Source organism: Dreissena polymorpha, chromosome 5 (genome assembly GCF_020536995.1).
Source record: "Dreissena polymorpha isolate Duluth1 chromosome 5, UMN_Dpol_1.0, whole genome shotgun sequence".
In the NCBI taxonomy this organism is placed as follows: Eukaryota; Metazoa; Mollusca; class Bivalvia; order Myida; family Dreissenidae; genus Dreissena; species Dreissena polymorpha.
In genome coordinates, this window is record NC_068359.1 from 120,608,716 (window position 1) to 120,629,100 (window position 20,385).

Below are 20,385 nucleotides of genomic sequence, written 5' to 3' on the forward strand. Positions count from 1 at the left end.
CTCTATTGTCTATACAAGGTTTTTCTCTTATTTGACCTAGTTTTTTACCTAGTGACCTAGTTTTTGACCCCAGATGACCCAAATTCAATCCCAACCCAGATTTCATCAAGATAAACATTCTGACCAAATTTCATAAAGATTGGATGAAAACTGTGACCTCTACTGTCTACACAAGCAAATTGTTGACGGACGCACACACGCACACACACACACACGCACATACAGACGCCGGACATCACACGGTCACATAAGCTCACCATGTCACTTTGTGACAGGTGAGCTAAAAATAAATATGCAACAGGGAGCATTTCAGATACGACCGCGCGCTTGAAATTCTGTGTGTTGAAAGTGCCCTTTTGACAAAATAGCCCCACCCTGCCCTTTTGACAAAATAGCCCCCCCTGCCCTTTTGACAAAAAAGCCCCCCCTGCCCTTTTGACAAAATAGCCCCCCCCTGCCCTTTTCAAATCCTAGCTAGAGCAGTGCATTACTACCAGTTTTCCCAGAACAGGGCTCATTTTTGAAGTTTATTCATCTGACAGAACAGAACCTCACTGAAGTACACAAGTGAGTAATCCTTGAAGTCAGCATTTTCCATCCACAAAAAAGCACCTGTATAAACTATAGGCACTGAGGGATGAGATGAAGAATCAAACTCAGGTATTTACACCACTATCACATAAACAAACCAGGCTCTGGTAAGTTGGTGCTTAAAGAAATGCAATTTCCTTGATGACTGATGACTTAAATAAGACTGATTGAATGGAATGAGAGAGGATAATGAATTCTTTTCTAGAATAAATTCAATATCAACATGATTGAAGGTATTCAATTGGTTAAAACAATATCTTGTAAACCAGTAAAAAAAAAATGTTCATTAATTGCGAGTATGATCCTTTACACCAAAAAAGTTTGGAGGTTGTTCATATTAATGGGAATCAACCATCAAGTTATCATTTTTGTTAAAATAGAATCAGATTCAACAGGACAAACAATTTGATACCAAGATGCCCTCTATATATATTTATACACAAACAGCAACATAAACAGCACAAAACACATTTTACAAATATTAAGCCCAATTACTCATGACGTCATCAAACGTCAAAAATCATATTCATTCCCGAAAAGAATGCAGCGTCAAAGCGATTATGTTTCACTATTTCTTATAAAATTGGGGACGAAGAGGCATGATAAACAGAACAAGAGATGTGTTCGTCAGAAACACAATGCCCCCTATTGCACTGCTTTTTTAGCACAGGCTAATCAGGGACAAAACTTTCTGCCAAAATTCGATTTTTGCCAAGAAGAGACTTCATTTTAACGAAAAAACAAGCGGAAAGTGTCGTCACTGATTAGCCTGTGGGCACTGCACAGGCTAATCTGGGACGACAATTTATGCACATGCATTATGCCCAGATTTCTCAGAACACGACTCATTTGAAAAACAATCAATCAGCGTATCACTATTATGCAGTTGGTTTACATGCTAATTGTTTAGTGCTAACTGAACTTTTTAAATGAAACAAACTTATATTGATTGAAGCTTAAATAGTGATTCAAGTACCGAAACCAATATTGTCATCACATTAAAATACATTAAATTTAATGATCATTTCATTAGATAACAATTTTAGGTAGCCATGGCTTCCAAATGTTGAAATCACCGTAATCATTTCAGATATGAAAATATATAATCATACATGCCAGAATTGTTCATGTCCAAATCGGGACTTTCCATAAAACATTGTCTGGAAATTTGACCAAAAAACGGGACACCTAAAACGATCAATCATTCCACCTTTTCTTTAGTCAGTAGTCAGTATATTACTTACAACAAGAGATGTGGTTGTCAGAAACACAATGCCCCCTATTGCGCCGCTTTGAAGCCATTTATGGACCTTTGCCCTTAAAGGATGACCTTGTCCTTTCACCAGTCAAAATGTGCAGCTCCACAAGAAGTAAGTAAGAGATTGAATGGAGAAATGAATTTTTTTATTTTTTATTTTTTACCTTTGACCTTGAAGGATGACCTTGACCTTTCACCATTCAAAATGTGCGGCTCCATGAGATACACAAGCATGCCACATATCAAGTTTCTATGTTCAATATTAAAAAAGTTATAACCCAACTTTAACGAAGGTTAAAGTTTTAGGAAAGAAAAAAACAATGATATTTGACCTTTGACCTTGAAGGATGACCTTGACCTTTATTTTTCACCACTTAAAATGTGCAGCTCCATGAGATACACATGCATGCTAAATATGAAGTTGCTATCTTCAATATTGAAAAAATTATAAAAGTTTAACCAAGGTTAAAGTTTTGTGACTCACACATACAATGACTGACTGACAGACAGACAGACAGGCCAAAAACAATATACCCCGATGTTTCGATCTGGGGGCATAAAAACTCTTAATTTCTGCCCAATATTGACGATAAATGTGTGCTCAAAATTTCGTGAACACAGACGTTCTCCATTTTCCGGAAGTAAACACACTCCATAAACTGAAAAGTGGGGTTTCCCTGTATGCCTAGATTTGACATCCAATTGGTACAGGGATATCCCCTTGGATATATGTTAATTGTGTGACACGATGTGAGCGCATTGAGCACTGTTCTTATTCAACCAATCGTAAATTAACCCTAAATTTAGATTGAAGCAATATGTACAAACTATTTTCTGAAAATCAGTCGAAAATGAAAGGTAATTTGTGAGAGACATTTGTATTGGTCAGCATTCAATTTGTTTGATGTACAAAATCGGTGTTTTGACAGGTTCTATAACCTTAGGTTGTATAATACACAGGATAATAACTTCTCGTTGGACTTGATTGGGCCATGAAATACCATAGTCTATATATTATATATCATATATGATTTTTTTGTGCCGAGTCCCTATGTGAAATAAAAACGCAGGTGGCGTTTATTTCTGTACGATACATCTTTCGATAGCATTTAGCGACCCTCATCATAAAAACACCATGGTGTGAATGCTGATTAAATCAATAAGTTGCCGATAAATCGCTGATAAGGTGTCAAAAACAACACTGGTGCACTCGAGTAGTAGAAGTGGGTTGTTAATTGGGGGCAATAAAGGGATTAGCGATGGTAAGTTTAAGCCAGAAAGAGTTTGAAAAGCGAATTTTATTAGGAGCTTATAGACCTACATCGTTGTTAACGAATGTCGTGACAAATTGTCTCATATCAGGATGCCGGGACAAAGAGCCCAAAAGCAGAGCTGTCCCGCTGAGATCGGGACGTCTGGCATGTATGTATATAATACATGATCATGCATATAGACTTGATGTCCGTTCAAATAAAGAACTGTGGCAGGACATGCTGCAGGATTATTTATTCCAATTTGTCACAGTTATGGACTGGTTGATTAACCTGCACAATACAATGAAAATTAACCCTTTACCAGATAGATATGTATGTTCACGCATTTGTAGTCACTTAGAAAGTTACATTTAATTAAAGACCTTTCTTACTGAATTCAAGTTTTAAAGGGTTCATCTCAAACCCTTAACTAGAAATGGCGCGACTACGGCCGACGCGCATCCCCACGCCGCAACTTTTGACCCAGAGGTCAGATCGAAATTCCAATGTGACACATATGCTCATAGCTACCATGTGCTTGAGTTTCAAGGTTCTAGTGCCAATAGTGTAGGAGGAGATAGTGGCCAGGACAGACGGCAGAGATAACCACATAATCCCCCCGCTCCAATTAGGAGCATGCGGATAATTACTGTTGAGCAGCAAAAGCCATTTACATTTTGTTTCTATACTAGTCACAGAAATATGTGCTTGCACACAAACCTCATCCTGAAAAGTCTGATAAAATGCTGGTCACAGTTATGGCTCTCAGCAAGTTAACATTACAGGGACCTTTTCGCAGATTTTGGTATGCATTGAAGTTTCGTCATTAAAAGCTTTAAATTGATAAATGTAAACAATGGAACTAAATAGCCCCAGTAAAAACAAGACTACAATTAAATAAAGAAAGAAAAGTAATCTTGAACCGGTCTCGAACCACTAACCCTTGGAGTAACAGTAAAGCATTTAAACCAGTCTCCCATATGTGTGCATATAGTCGTTAGGTCACAAAATATAACGATAACAACAAAAATCTCCAAATTATTCAATCATTTCAAATAACTCTTAATAATTGTCAGGTTTTTAAATCCCCAAAATAAACATATAATGAATATTTTAAAACATAGTAAATATTCATTATTACCCATTCCTTGTAAATATCATAACTACATTGAAAGTTTGCAAATCTGAAACAGTTTTTTTCATTTTTTTTCAATTTACCAAAATGTGAAAAGGTCCCTTTAAAATTGGGAAGTGAAGTAATTCAAGTTTAGTATCTGCAGTGGATATTGAGATATTTACTTTGTGCAACAAAACCATAATCATAGCATCAAGCCAATATTCAAATCAGGTCTCTTCCAATCCTGTAACACACTAAAGTAAGTAAGACACTGACCTTGTTTTGAACTAAATGATGTCTTTCCTCCATTTCTTTCCATTCCACCCTGGCCTTAGCATGCAAGTCACGGACCTGAAAAATTGCATTCAGAATTAATGAAAACTTTTGAAAAGGTTTCATTTAAACAAGAGAACCTAGAAACAGTTCAAGTATAAAAACTTTAAACATTATAACTTTTAAGTGTCGTAAGAAAACCTGTCTGATTGAAAGTACACAATAATAAAGCTAATTAAGCAATACAGCAGCCAAGATGACCAAAAGTTCAATGTCTTCATAATGACCAAAAATTGTTTTTAAATTTTTCCTCTAGAAATTAGCTATTTAAATTACATAGTTATTCACATCTGCCACATTTCCATTTTGATATTGAGATTATATCTTTAACTCAGATACAGGCATGAAATTTATAGGATGTGCTCGTAAAAAAAGGTTATTTCTTCAAAACCCAAGTTTTTTTTAACATTATTATTTTTCAGATCTACCGATCTAACTTTAATGTGCATGAGCTCTGGAAACAAACACTATTTGAGCCTCCGCACAGGCTAATCAGGGACGACACTTTCCGCATAAACTTAATATTTGGTAAGGAGGGACTTCCTTGAAACTAACAAGGGCTGTTTGTAAAACATGCATGCCCCCCATATGGGCTGTCAGTTGTAGTGGCAGCCATTGTGTGAATATGTTTTTTGTCACTGTGACCTTGACCTTTGACCTAGTGACCTGAAAATCAATAGGGGTCATCTGCCAGTCATGATCAATGTACCTATGAAGTTTCATGATCCTAGGCCTAATTATTCTTGAGTTATCATCAGGAAACCATTTAAATGTTTCGAGTCACTGTGACCACGACCTTTGACCTAGTGACCTGAAAATTAATGAACCTATGAAGTTTCATGATCTTAGGTGTAAGCATTCTTGAGTTATTATCCGGAAACCATTTTACTATTTTGAGTCACTGTGACCTTGACCTTTGACCTAGTGACCTAAAAATCAATAGGGGTCATCTGCCAGTCATGATCAATGTTCCTATGAAGTTTCATGATCCTAGGCATAAGCATTCTTGAGTTATTATCCAGAAACCATTTTACTATTTCGAGTCACTGTGACCTTGACCTTTGACCTAGTGACCTGAAAATCAATAGGGGTCATCTCCAAGTCATGATCAATGTACCTATGAAGTTTCATGATCCTAGGCCTTAGCATTCTTGAGTTATCATCCGGAAACCATTTTACTATTTTGAGTCGCTGTGACCTTGACCTTTGACCTAGTGACCTGAAAATCAATAGGGGTCATCTGACAGTCATGATCAATGTACCTATGAAGATTCATGATCCTAGGCCTAAGCGTTCTTGAGTTATCATTTGGAAACCATCTGGTGGATGGACAGACGGACCGACATGAGCAAAATAATATACCCCCTCTTCTTCGAAGGGTGGCATAAAAATACCATAATAGCAGAAAGTGTCGTCCCTGATAAGCCTGTGCGGACTGCACAATCTAACCTGGGATGACACTTTACGCACTCATTTATATTTCAGCCGTAAGTACAAAGTACACTGACCTGGTCTTTGGTGCTGGACATGTAGTCCCCACAGTCATGAAAAAGCTCATGACCTTGATGGAAAAACGTTGCCTGCGCTTGCATGAACGACAGCATCTGGAAGATATCTCATAAATGAGAAGGAAACAAAAACAAGAGGGTCATAGAAGCCCTAAATGGTTCACCTTAGTTGAAAGTACATATATTGTTATAGACTTGACCTGATAACCTAGTTTTATACCATACTAAAGCCATTTTTAAACATGGCATTGATTTAGAAAAAATAAACATTCTCATTATGTTTCATCACAATTTAGTAAAAATGTGGTTTCAAGAATGGAAACCTATTATTTCGAAGCACAAAACACGCTGCAAACTTGACCTACATGTTGACAAGATAAACATTGTGACCAAGTTTCAGCAAAAATTAGTAATAATAAATATGGCCTCCAGAGTGCTAACATTTTTTTACGCGTTGTTCAGTGGCCATATTGAATCTTTGAGCTTTATATGTGAGCTTTATCTTTGAGATACTCATCATAAACAGGTATTACACAAGACAGCAAGAGCTGTCACCATAGGATGACATATGCCCCCTATAAACGCTTTGATAGAAGTTATGAGCATTTTTCGAAACCTAAACGCAGATTTCGAAACCTAAACGCGGACCCTAAGTTCAAGGTCAAGGTCACAGGGGTAAAAACTTTTGTGCCTATGGAAAGGCCTTGTCCATATACACATGCATACCAAATATGAAGGTTACATCAGAAGCGACATAGAAGTTATTAGCATTTTTCGAAACCTAAACGCAAAGTGTGACAGACAGACGGACAGTTCGATCACTATATGCCCTCCTTCAGGGCCATAAAAAGTGTCAAAACATGGTGAACTTTTGTAGTAAATAATTTAAAAAGTGCCTTAAAGGGACCTTTTCATGTTTGGTAAATTGACAAAACTGAAAAAACAAGAGCTGTCTCCATAGGATGACATATGCCCCCAATAAACGCTTTGATAGAAATTATGAGCATTTTTCGAAACCTAAACGTGGACCCTAAGTTAAAGGCCAAGGTCAAAGGGGTCAAAATTTGTATGCGTATAAAAAGGCCTTGTCCATATACACATGCATACCAAATGTGAATGTTACATATGAAGGGTCATAGAATTAATGAGCATTTTTCAAAACCTAAACGCAAAGTGTGATGGACAGACAGACGGACAGTGCGATCACTATATGCCCTCCTTCGAGGGCATAAAAATTGATTCAGATTTGCAAATTTTTCAAGTAGTTATGATATTTGCAAGGAATTGGTTATAATGAACATATACTATGCTTGAAAATATCAATAATAAGCATCTTTTGACTTTTAAAAAATATGAAAATTTTAAAGGGTTACAAATGCGAAACAATTGATTTATTTGGAGAGTTCTGTTGTTATTGTTATATTTTGTAACATTATGAGGATTTCCTTCATAAAAAGTATAAAATACACCAAGTACTATAAGAGCATGGATGGCCAATTGTTTAAGCGCTCGACTTTAACTCCACTGGTCAGTGGTTCAAGCCCAGTTTAGGATTACTTTAATTTCTTTATTTTTATTCTTGTTTTTTACTGGAGCAATTAAGTTCCAATGTTTACATTTATGAATTTAAAGCATTTAACCTTCCTAACTAGATTCACGTTTTAAAGGCTCCATTTCAAACCCTTAGATACTGATGAGTAGCAAACAGCATAAAACCTTACTTGCAGGCTGTTTTGGTTTTATGCTGTTTGCACATTTGCCATTTTCATTTTCCTTGTGAGTTGGAAAGGTTTAATGGTTAAATTTGTGGAAAATTATTTTAAAATTGCAAGATGAATAATAAAATTCCAATACATAAAAGCTCAAATTCACTCATGCACACGTACTTCTAACTGCTATGTCAAGCTTTAGAAAAATGGGCAGGATAAAAATTATATAAATATTGTTGCAATGTTACATGGAAAAAAGATGAATTCCCTGTGCAAAAATTGGCATGCAGATGATAAATACCATGTTATAATTCATTCAGCATTAATTAATTAAGATTGTTTTAAGTGGTGAAATTGTGACTTTTACAACTGACTGGTTTGAAAGTCCCACATTTCATCCATATGCATAAAAACATTTGAGAGTCTGTTTGATCCTGTGTCGTTCTTTCACTCATACTTTAAATTTAAAACAAGAGCTGTCACCATAGGATGACATATGCCCCAGATAAACGCTTTGATAGAAGTTATGAGCAAATGTATGTCAAAAATATGAAATATATATATATATATATATACCGAAGCTATTTGTTGTTGTTTTTATATAGTTATATAATTTTAGTGGTTTTCTCTGTGACTGAAAACACTAACAATGTTATTTGTAACTGAATAGTCAAGAAAAAGATTAACACAATAGCATCTGAAAGCCTATGTTTGAATTCCCAAGTCATTTACGGCGTTTCTAAAAACAAGAGCACCGCATAACAGGTGCCACACTCGGCTGCGAAAGCTTGTCTGAGTGACCTTGAACTTTGACCTAGTGACCCAAAATGGTTGTGGCGTGTAAAATTCATTAAGGTGCATCGACATATGAAGTGTCAAAGTTGTAGGTGGAAGCATTTTGATTTTAGAGCCAATGTTAAGGTTTTAGCACGACGCCGGCGGACGGCTGACGACGAACAGGCTATGACAATACCTCAGGTTTTCTCCGAAAAACAGCCTCCCTAATAAGTTTGGAAATGCATGCCAACCATATGTATTTAGTTCGGACTTCCGCAAACAACAATTGCCGAGGTAAATTCGAACATTAGGCAAATCGCTTGTGATTCTTTGTACAACTGAACCACAGAAACACACGTTTTTCTTTGTTCTTTTTTTCACTTGCCCGGGCGGACCACTAGATTATAAAATAACTTGCCCGGACCCAACTTTTACTTGCCAGGGGCAATCGGTCAACCATTTATGTTGAGCCCTGGAGTGCCATGTAAAGCTTGCATGTAGAAGACAAAAAGACTAGTAACACAAATATTGAAAGTAACCATATTAAAAAAAACTGTTGAGAGTTGATGATTTTTGACATATTACTTTCATGCTTAAGTTATTTTCAGGTATATAATCGACACATTTGAAAAATACCACAAACACTTCAGATTATACTTACAGTTTCTAAAACATCAAACCGCTTTTTGGACTGGAGTATATTAACCTGAAAGAACAACACCATATACATATGAAACAGAACAATGGTCTCAAAACAACAACGCATGTACTGAGAGCATGACAGATGGATACCATCCAGCTATATAGGAAACAAATTAGAAATTTCTTCCCAATACTATTTAAAAAAATAATTTAGGAAGAATTTTAGGGTTTTCTCAGCACAAAGACATTGCGATTCAACTTAAAACTGACAGTGTCGTTACTGAAATACTGCCAAGACAGTTTTGCTTAAATAATATAGTCTACATTTTCTGTAAATAACCTGATATACAATGACCACAAAGACATATTTGAATTTGAAAAAACTAGTATTTACATAGTGTGTGTAAATGATATCAAAAAATAAGAACAATAAAAGAATAAAAGAAACTAGATTTGTAAACTGTTCACCCATTAATTTATGTTAATTTAATAAACTTGGCAATCAAGATCTGCATTTAACCCTTCACTGCTTAGATACATGTACGTATTTTGATGCATTTGTAGTCACTTAGAAAGTTTAATTTAATTCAAGACCTTCTTTTACTGAATTAAAGTTTAAAGGCTTCATTTTCAACCCGTATAGATACTGATGAGCAGCAAACAGCATAAAACCTGAACAGACTGCGAGTAACTTGCAGGCTGTCCTGGTTTTATGCTGTTTGCACATAGCCATTTTCACTTTGCCTTTGAGTTGGAAAGGGATAAGCAAAGAAAAAAAACAACGGTAAATAACAACACAATACCTTCAATAAAACTAAAAGTTATTGTGCAGAAACCCATTCTCTAATTATAGTAACCATGACTTTGATACGTCTTGTTCCTAATGCAATACCACGCTAGGTCTTCATTCATGCGACGTTCATTCCAAATACCTATACTTAGGTTAGGGAGCTGGCCGAGCAGATACTCATTTTCTTTTTTAGCCTTTTCCTCCCCTTAACTCTTTGCATGCTGGGAAATTTGTCGTCTGCTAAAATGTTGTCTGCTAAATTTCTAAAATTAGCATTTTCTTTGATTTTTTTTCATACAATACTATCAGAATAGCAAACAGTTTGGATCCTGATGAGACGCCATGTTCTGTGGCGTCTCATCTGGATCCAAACTGTTTGCAAAGGCCTTCAAAATCCGGTTCCAGCGCTCAAAAAGTTAAAACTTTCTTGTAGTGGTAGTTTAACTAAATAATTGGGACCAATTTCAAGGAGTGTTACATAATCACCACATGGCAACAATGCAAGCACAGGTATAAATGAGTTATATACACAGTAGGAATCTAGGATAAGTGAATGAAAAGTCAAATAAGATTTATATGTAACAATTCTTGTTGTTTTATTGGCTTTACCACTATGTCAAATTTCTGCAAAAATATAGATAACAAACTGAAGTGATGGCTATAATTAACTTGATTAATGCAATAATTGTTATTAGATATTTGGGTTGTGGTTAATTTTTCTGAATCCATTACCAGTATCATCATAACCATCACCATCACCATCACCACCACCTTCATCACCATCATCATCATCATCATCATCATCATCAGCAGCATCATCATCATCATCATCATCATCATCATCATAATAATAATCATCATCATCATTGTGCACCAACAACTGCATTACAACTAGAGTGTTAACATGGTTTTTATATAGTCATAATAGGAAAACTGCTGCTACCTTGGTGGCCATGTTTTTCAACGAATCATAACCATTTTCGAACTTAGCCAGGCTATCATTAGAACAAATCTTCTGACCACTTCCATGAAGATTGGACTATAAATGTGACTTCTAGAGTGTTAACAAGGTAATACTTTAGCCATATAAGGAAAACTGCCCTGCCCCCTGGCGGCCATATTTTTCAACAGACCAGAACCATCTTCAAACTCAACCAAGCTATCATCGAGACAAATAATATGACCAAGTTTCTAGACAAATAATATGACCAAGTTTCATGAAGATTGGACTATAAATGTGACTTCTAGAGTGTTAACAAGGTTTTACTATAGCCATATAAGCATAACTGCCCCACCCCCTGGTGGCCATGTTTTTCAAGAACCGGAATCATTTAAGTACTCAGCAGAGATATCATCAGAACAAAAGTTCTGACTAAGTTTCATGAAAATTGGACAATAAATGTGACTTCTAGAGTGTTAACAAGCTTTTTCTTTAATTTGACCTAGTGACCTAGTTTTTGACCTCACATGACCCAGTTTTGAACTCGACCAAGTGATCTTTGGGACAAATCTTTTGACAAGTTTCATGAAGATCAGACAATAAAAGTGGCCTCTAGAGTGTTAACAAGGCAAAATGTTGACGACGGATGACGCACAACTGACAAAAGGTGATCCCAAAAGCTCACCAGAAGCACGTTGTGCTCAGATGAGCTAAAAAAAGCAAATAATAACCCAGCAAAAGAATGGAATATGGTTTGCCAGTGGGATGTCCTCAGTAAGATTCATATCTTGCAAACTTTATAATAATAATTTTTTTCTCAGCAGACACAAAGCACTGGATCCAACCACTACAAGTACTCGACTCTAAAGCGTCTTAATTGACACAACAGAGTCTAATAATCAGCAATTTGTTTGCCCAAAGGGAAAAGTGCCTATACCACATCATGTGGGAAAAATTAGCACGAAAAAAAACTGAAATTGGGAAAATTTTCATCTAAAATCTTCTAATTGGGAATTATTGGTCTTTTCAATTGCTTAGTATAAATTACACAAACAAATTCAAATATTCATTTACAGGTATATTGGCTGAAGATATTCAGTTTCAGTGCTCATTTTATCTTTTCACTTGCAGATAATGCACTTTGGGAACCAAATTGACGGAACTTTCCTAAATTTGGGGATTTTTTCAGACGGCCATTGGGAATTTTGTAGTTTTCCCTCAATTGGGAAAGTACATTTTTACAGGTAGTTTATAAAGAAGGAAAACAATGGCTGCTGACAACACCCTACCTGGTAGACATAATCCAGAGCAGTGTGAGCGAAGCAAGACTTGTTGGCCATCATCAGATTGTGAGCATCCTCGCATTCCTACAACAGACAGTCACCTTTGCATACTGGGAAATTTGTCTTCTGCTAAAATGTCTTCTGCTGAATTTCTTAAATTAGCATTTTCTTCGATTTTTTTCAAAGAACACTATCAGAATAGCAAACAGTTTGGATCCTGATGAGACGCCACGTTCTGTGGCGTCTCATCTGGATCCAAACTGTTTGCAAAGGCCTTAGGAAAAGCATGATGAAATTCATTAAATTATTTAACATATCTGGTTGATTGAGAGAATTTGTATATTTAAATGTCTTCAACAATTAGTATCCTTGAAATGGTTAAGTAATATATTACTAGTATCAACAGGGTTCGACAAATCCACTCGCCCGCTCGTAATTACGAGTAGAAATTGGCTCAGGACGAGTGAATATTACGGCAGCGCTCATACTGCAGGGCGAGTGGCATTTCTGGCCGAAAAGATTAAAATTTCAAGTTTTAGCACATCTTTACTTAACAAAACAACGTTAAAGCGGCGATTTAAAATTAACCGGATGTTGATTTCTCCACACTGCGATAAAATAAGTCCTGTTCCCGTTGATACCGGTATGTTCCGTTAATGTATCTTATACAGTACGGTATACGGTCTTTTAATACTGCTAAAAAATTCGTCTAAATTCTTCACATCTTTAGATTGAAAGAGTGGCTATTGGCAAGTTTAAATGGACCAAAATGACAAAGAGAAAACTGCCTTTTGTACACACAGAGGCTTGTTTGAGTTTAACAAAATGCCTTTCGGACTCTTCAATGCTCCTAAAGTGTAATCATAATGATTGTGACCATGATGACAAAATGAAAAACAAACAAGTGAAAAGTGTGTTAAACAGTTTATTAGCTTTATTGAAGTTCGTGAGTTAACAGTTCTATATGATAACCAATAGAAAATCACGATAAATCATATTAGTTACTGTGTTATTGCAGTTTTTGAATAAATTGCAGGGCAAGTACATATTAAGCCAGGGCAAGTGAAAATTATTAGCTACTTGCCCTGCAGGGCAAGTTGCTGAAAACAATTTAGTCGACCCCTGATCAATTATGCAATATGCAGAAACCATAGGATTCCACATATAATTTTATTTTTCTCAAAAAAAAAGGAACTAACAATAAACCTAGTATGGTATGTTCCTGTTAAGTTGTGGGTAGTTTTTGAGTTGTGGTTATAGATATCAAGTGAAATCCCTGGATAGAATGTTTGCATATGATGTGATTCTTTACAGACAAAAGTTTTGACACAGTGACCATCATTTTGCTAATAAAAAATACAACAAAACAGTTCAATTTTGTAATTTATATTAACATGATACAAACATTATTTCTTCCATTATATTGGTTGTAACACACAACCATTTATTTATGAGTTTTGTCAATGCTAAATTTTTTGTTGACATTTTTCCATAAAAAATAAACTGACTCCACAATGTCAGTTTCCAGGCTATTTAAAGTATGCAAATCTTGCAATTGGAACAGCCAATAAGAATTGGAACAGCAAATAAGAATTGGAACAGCCAATAAGAACTGGAACAGCAAATAAGAATTGGAACAGCCAATAAGAATTGGAACAGCAAATAAGAATTGGAACAGCCAATAAGAATTGGAACAGCAAATAAGAATTGGAACAGCCAATAAGAATTGGAACAGCAAATAAGAATTGGAACAGCAAATAAGAATTGGAACAGCCAATAAGAATTGGAACAGCCAATAAGAATGTACAACTCAAAAAGAACCTAATTTTCAAGATTAACAAAATCAACACAATAGATTATAAAAAAACAACAAATATAACGACTTAAGGTCAATAATTATGTTCATAATAATTGATAATTATAGATTTGTCAAATATTTGTGCTGTTACATCTTTATGAAAATTATCAATAGGAATTGCGCATACTCTGTTTGTCCTGTTGTGTAAAAACTGCTAGTTCTGTTGTGTAAAAACTTGTTGTTCTGTTGTTCTTTAAAATGTTTGTTCAGTTGTGTACAACTGTTTGATCTGATGATAGTGTTTTTAAATTTGTTCTGCAGTGCAAAACAATATGTTAACTTGTGTAAACTCTGGTTTTTTCCTGTTGTGTAAAAAAAGCTGTTTGTTTTGTTGTGTTAAAACTTTTTTTTGTAAAAACATTTGTTCTGTTGTTTTTTTCTGTTATGTAACATTCTGTTTGTAGCCTTTTTCCATACTTGTGGTTTACTGCGAGGTGACTGGGAGCTCCTGTTGCAGGCGTTGTCCATGTCATCACTGATCTTCTCAAAGTGCTTCCTCGTCTCCTTCACTTTCTTAATCTCACTGAAATCACATAGAGAAAATACAGGTCAGTTTTCACACTGATTTCCCATACAGAATATGAGCATAGTGCTGAATAGAGGTCTTTTCACAGATATACTACACAGAATATGAGCTTAGTGCTGAATAGAGGTCTTTTCACAGATATACTACACAGAATACGAGCTTAGTGCTGAATAGAGGTCTTTTCACAGATATACTACACAGAATATGAGCTTAGTGCTGAATAGAGGTCTTTTCACAGATATACTACACAGAATACGAGCTTAGTGCTGAATAGAGGTCTTTTCACAGATATACTACACAGAATATGAGCTTAGTGCTGAATAGAGGTCTTTTCACAGATATACTACACAGAATACGAGCTTAGTGCTGAATAGAGGTCTTTTCACAGATATACTACACAGAATATGAGCTTAGTGCTGAATAGAGGTCTTTTCACAGATATACTACACAGAATACGAGCTTAGTGCTGAATAGAGGTCTTTTCACAGATATACTACACAGAATACGAGCTTAGTGCTGAATAGAGGTCTTTTCACAGATATACTACACAGAATATGAGCTTAGTGCTGAATAGAGGTCTTTTCACAGATATACTACACAGAATATGAGCTTAGTGGCTGCTCTGGTCAGCTTACTCATTGAAATCCCACACAGAATATGAGTTAAGAATAGGAGCTGACTTTAAGTCAGTTTTCTCATTGATTTCCCATATAAAATATGAGCTTAATGCTGAATATAGGTAAGTTTTGTCAATGATTTCCCATACAGAATACAAGCTTAGTGGTGAATATAAGTCAGTTTTCTCAATAATTTCCTATACAGAATATGAGCTTAGTGCTGAATTTAGGTCATGTCTTTCACTGATTTTCCATACAGAATACAAGCTTAGTGATGAATATAGGTACATGTAAGTTTTTCTCACTGATATCCCATACATAATTTGAGGTTAGTGTTGAATACAGGTCAGCTTTCTCACTGATTTCCCATGAAGAATTTGAGCTTAGAGCAGAATACAGGTCAGTTTTCTCACTTATTTCCTATACAGAATACGAGCTTAGTGCTTACTTAAGGTCATGTTTCTCACTGATTTCAAATAGAGAATACAAGCTTAGCTGTGAATATAGGTCTGTTTTCTCACTGATTTCCATATAAAATATGAGCTTAGTGCTGAATATAGGTCAGCGTTCTCATTGATTTGCCATACAGAATATGAGCTTAGTGCTGACTATAGGTCGGTTTCCTCACTGATTTCCATATAAAGTATAAGCTTAGTGCTGACTATATGTCAGTTTTCTCACTGATCTCCCATACAGAATATGAGTTAAGTGGTGAATACACGTCAGCTTTCTAACTGATTTTTGCACATGTGCCGAAACAAACAAGCTATCACCTGAGTATTATGATTCCAGATAATTGTATTTTATTCCATCAACATTGTTAGTCATGGACAGATGGACATCTTGTTTTAAAACCTGTTGAAAGCTCTGGAGCCTACAACTTGACTAAGTACTATCCTACAGGAACTTACGTCTTAATAAAAGTGTTGAGATTCTTGCACACAGACCTCTGGCCCTGGTCCATTAATACCTGGAAAGAATGGGGACATCTTTTGAGCCTCATTTACAGAAAACCAGGCTTTATGCACGTGCTTTTAGTGTAAGACCTGATTAGTCTGCGCAGTCCACACAGGCTTATCAGAGACAACACTTTTACTGGTTTTTTGCTCAGAAGACACTTTCTTTGAACAAAAAATACCATAAAGACGGAAAGGGGCATCCTTGATTAGCCTGTGCACACAGCACAGGCTTATCTGGGACAACACTTAACGCACATGCACCAAGCCCAGTTTCTTGATACATATAGATCAGTATGTTTCAATAAATGTTCAAAAAGAAATCAAACATTCTTTTTTCAAATAAGCAATGAAATACTAGGGAGGAATGTAAACTCTGTGTCAATCAGAGCTAAGAAAACTGACACTAGAGCTGTGTGAAATTTTTTGCTCAAAGTACCCTTACGGCTGTTGAAGGAATAGCATCCAATAGCCATGGAAATTTTTAAAGGCATAAAACGAAAAAATAAATGCATCACTTGTCTTAACAAGAGCACCGCATAACGGGTGCCACGCTCGGCTGCGAAAGCTTGTCAGAATTTTTTTTTTTTCAAGAGGTCACAGTGACCTTGACCTTTGACCTAGTGACCCAAAATGGGTGTGGCGTGTAGAACTCATAAAGGTGCATCTACATATGAAGTTTCAAAGTTGTAGGTGGAAGCACTTTGATTTTAGAGCCAATGAAAAGGATTTTACATGCCTACGGCGTACGACACAACGAGCTTGCTATGACAATAGCTCGGGTTTTTCTTCGAAAACAGCCTCGCTAAAAATTGTGTCTTGCACCCATACACTTCATGGTCCAGACATATTTCATCTTTAAACTCAATTGCTTGAAAAATGTGGAGATATCTCTCTTTAAAAACTTAGAACAAATAATGCTGCTGCCATAAAATGGCTAAGTTTAAGGGCACATGCCTGTTCACTTAATGGTTATGACATATTTCAAGTTTCAATTCAATCACTTGAAAGCTGTGGAATTAGTTCACTTTACAAGCTTATAACATGTGAAGCTTCCTCCATAAAGATAGCTTAGTTCAAGGGCACATAACTCAGAAACATGCAGGTCACAGTGCACTAAAAAGTGTATAACGCATCTTCACTTCATGATGAATACATATGTGTAACGTTCTGAGAAAACTAGGCATAATGCATGTGTGTAAAGTGTCGTCCCAGATTAGACTGCACAGTCCACACAGGCTAATCAGGGATGACTCCACTTAAACTAGACAAAAGAGTCATGTTCTGAGAAAACTAGGCTGAATGCATGTGCGTAAAGTGTCGTCCGAGATTAGCCTGTGCAGTCTAAGCAGGGACGACTCTTTCCGCTCCCACGATATTTTTCGTTTAAAGGAAGTCCCTTCTTATGGAAAATCTTCTTTAGGCGGAAAATGTTGTCCCTGGTTAGCCTGTGCTGACTGCACAGGCTAATCTGGGACGACACTTTATGCACATGAATTATGCCCAGTTTTCTCAGAACGCGACACATTTTAAGGTTTCAAAACCCTTCACCACTTAGATACGCATTTTGACACATTTTAAGTCTTTTAAAAAATCAAATCAAATTTAAGTCCTTTCTTAATATATTCAAGTTTGAAAAACTTCATTTCCAACTCTAAGATACTGATGAGTAGCAAACAGCATAAAACCTCAACAGACTGCGAGTTACTCGCAGGCTGTTCTGCTTTTATGCTAGTTGCAAAAGCAATTTTTACTTTGCTTCTAATGGGGGAAAGGGTTTAATCTCTTGAGAAATGTAAAAATTAGTTTTCTCAGTTAATGAAACAACAAAATATTATGCTTCTGCCATAAAAAATAGCTTAGTTCAAGGGCACAAAAATAAGGAACACAGGTATCACTGCACATGAAAATTTAGTCTTGCAGATCTACACTTCATGGTGATGACAAAGTAAAGTTTAAATTCAATCGCTTAAGAAATGCAGAAATAGTTTGCCATACAAACTTATTACAATTTTTGAGGACACACCAACAAATCAATCAACAAAGCAATCCATCAACCAACCGACCAACAGCATGATTTCTACATGCCCCCCCTGTTAAACTTCATTTGAGGAGGGTACAATGAACACTGTCTATATTTGTAGACATTAAGGTTTAGTATTCACAAAGCCCCTTCAAGAAATGTTTAATTTTTTATTACATAAAAGCTGTATTTATTTAATACTTTTTATTCCAATAAAATAGTTTAAGATAGTAATAATTGCCTTGTGCTGCATATTGTACTTATTTTAAACAGAACAATTTTAACATCAAATATAAAATATGACCTGATATCATTTTCTAGATGATATTTAATACAGCTTCATTTAAACATTTCACCCGTCTTACCAGGCACTTTCTGCACTGGACCAAAACCCCAAATTTCTTTTTGACAAAAGCGTAATTTTGTGACTTACATTGAAAAACTTCAGAACTTCTGACATTGTCTGGCAAAAATGACTCAGGTAGCTCTGAAATGAAATAAAACACAAACAGATGGTACCAATCAAAGTGGCCGCCTAGTACATGTACATGTATTATCAATGATTTTGATACAAGTTAGGACTAAATCGTGAACATTGATATTTTTTTATTCATTCAGGGGTCTCTCTCTCCTTTGAGGGAAGAGTACCTGTACCCTCAGGTGGGGGAATTTAAGCGTCGTTTGTCATTACACAAGCCAAAACATTCTTTTAAATTATATCAATTATATAAAAAATTTCTTGGTATATCAGCAAATGTAATTTGTATGTCATTATACAATTTATCTTTTATTTATCAAAACATTTCATGCCTGAAAAAACTAAATCTCAAAATACACAAAAGTCTGTTTATGGTTTTAATCATTCTCTGGGGGAATTTTTGTCTTAACTGGGGGAAAAATAATAAGATACGTTTTCACAGGGGGAATGGGGCCTAAAATTGGAGATCGAGACCCCTGTCATTTGTTCCTCAAATAAAGGACAAATGAAAAATACATTATAGCCATGTCCAGATGGTCAGATGATGAACTGAAGCCAGAATTATCCCCCATTGCCAAGGTAATGTGCAGCATGGAGTGGATGCTAAGAGCACGGACATTTTCGAGACAAGATTTTGGACAAAATTAAATTTATTTATGTATTGGTATTCAAAATGAAATGACAATATTAACACAAACTCAAAAGAATACTATATACCTATTTTGGCAAAAGAATGGGAAAGTGTGAATCAAAATATCTATAATAGCATTGCGTAAAGATATTAAGATTAATTCATTCAGGAAAAAGAATAATATATTCAGGACATATCGATACTTGGTGCAGGACTGGTTATTTTTTGCCATAAATACTATAATTTAATTGTTAAAAACTGGTAGTGTTTCATAAAAGCAGCATTTTATATCCAATATATAATATAAATGATATTCCACTAAAACAAAATTGTTCAAACTAACATTAATCCCTTTACACATATAGTTTGCAACAGTTTAAACATCTTCAAAATGTTAAAAGAAAAGTAGTCACCAACATATATAATTTTTTCTGTTTTTAAGTTTTTTTCTGGTGTTAAACATACAAGCTTATTGGTAGTAATAACTGTTTGGTATATCTACCATCCATGCAAAACACAATGCAGGCTGCAGAACGGACCATTTGGCACAGGAAATAATCCCCAAAATAAACCCTACCATAACCACCAAAACACTATTGGACTTTCTGAGATAAAAATAAATGCAGCAAGAACTCAATTAGGTTTTTGTTAATAGCAGAGCATTATAAAAACCACTAATTGGGTTCTTTCAAAAGAAATAATTAGTTTACATGAGACTGAACAGTATTTTCAGAAAAGTAATCAAACAGCAAACTGGTTTAAATCATTTACATGTAGGTACAATTTTAAATTGACATTTTTTTTAATGTAAGGATGTTACAATATATAGACAAAAATGCATAAATGTAGTGAATTATACATGGAGATTGTGCAGAACAACATTTATAAATGAGTGGTGTTCTGTGAAAACTGGGTTACTGAGCTTTATGAATATGCTCAAAGTTTAGTCCCAGATTAGCCTAATAAGGCTATGCAATCTGCACAGGCAAATCAGGGATGACAATTGCTGCCAATTTTCATTCATAAGAGACCTCCTTTTAACAAAAAACAACAACAACTTAAAGTGGAAAATGTTGTCCCTGAATATCCTCTGAG

The 20,385-nt window shown here is 35.5% G+C and overlaps 1 protein-coding gene across 5 annotated transcripts in view; it reads right to left on the bottom strand.

Moving 5' to 3' along the window:
- Positions 1–20,385, bottom strand: part of LOC127880733 (arf-GAP with coiled-coil, ANK repeat and PH domain-containing protein 2-like) — a 103,746-nt gene that overhangs the window by 67,587 nt on the left and 15,774 nt on the right. For all 5 annotated transcript variants that reach the window (XM_052428102.1, XM_052428101.1, XM_052428100.1 and 2 more), the window contains 7 exons: positions 18,615–18,668; positions 16,114–16,172; positions 14,477–14,582; positions 12,208–12,285; positions 9,208–9,252; positions 6,061–6,156; positions 4,496–4,570 (listed from right to left, as the gene is read on the bottom strand). In XM_052428102.1, the coding sequence (XP_052284062.1) occupies positions 4,496–4,570; positions 6,061–6,156; positions 9,208–9,252; positions 12,208–12,285; positions 14,477–14,582; positions 16,114–16,172; positions 18,615–18,668 (513 nt within the window). The remainder of the gene's footprint in view (positions 1–4,495; positions 4,571–6,060; positions 6,157–9,207; positions 9,253–12,207; positions 12,286–14,476; positions 14,583–16,113; positions 16,173–18,614; positions 18,669–20,385) is intronic.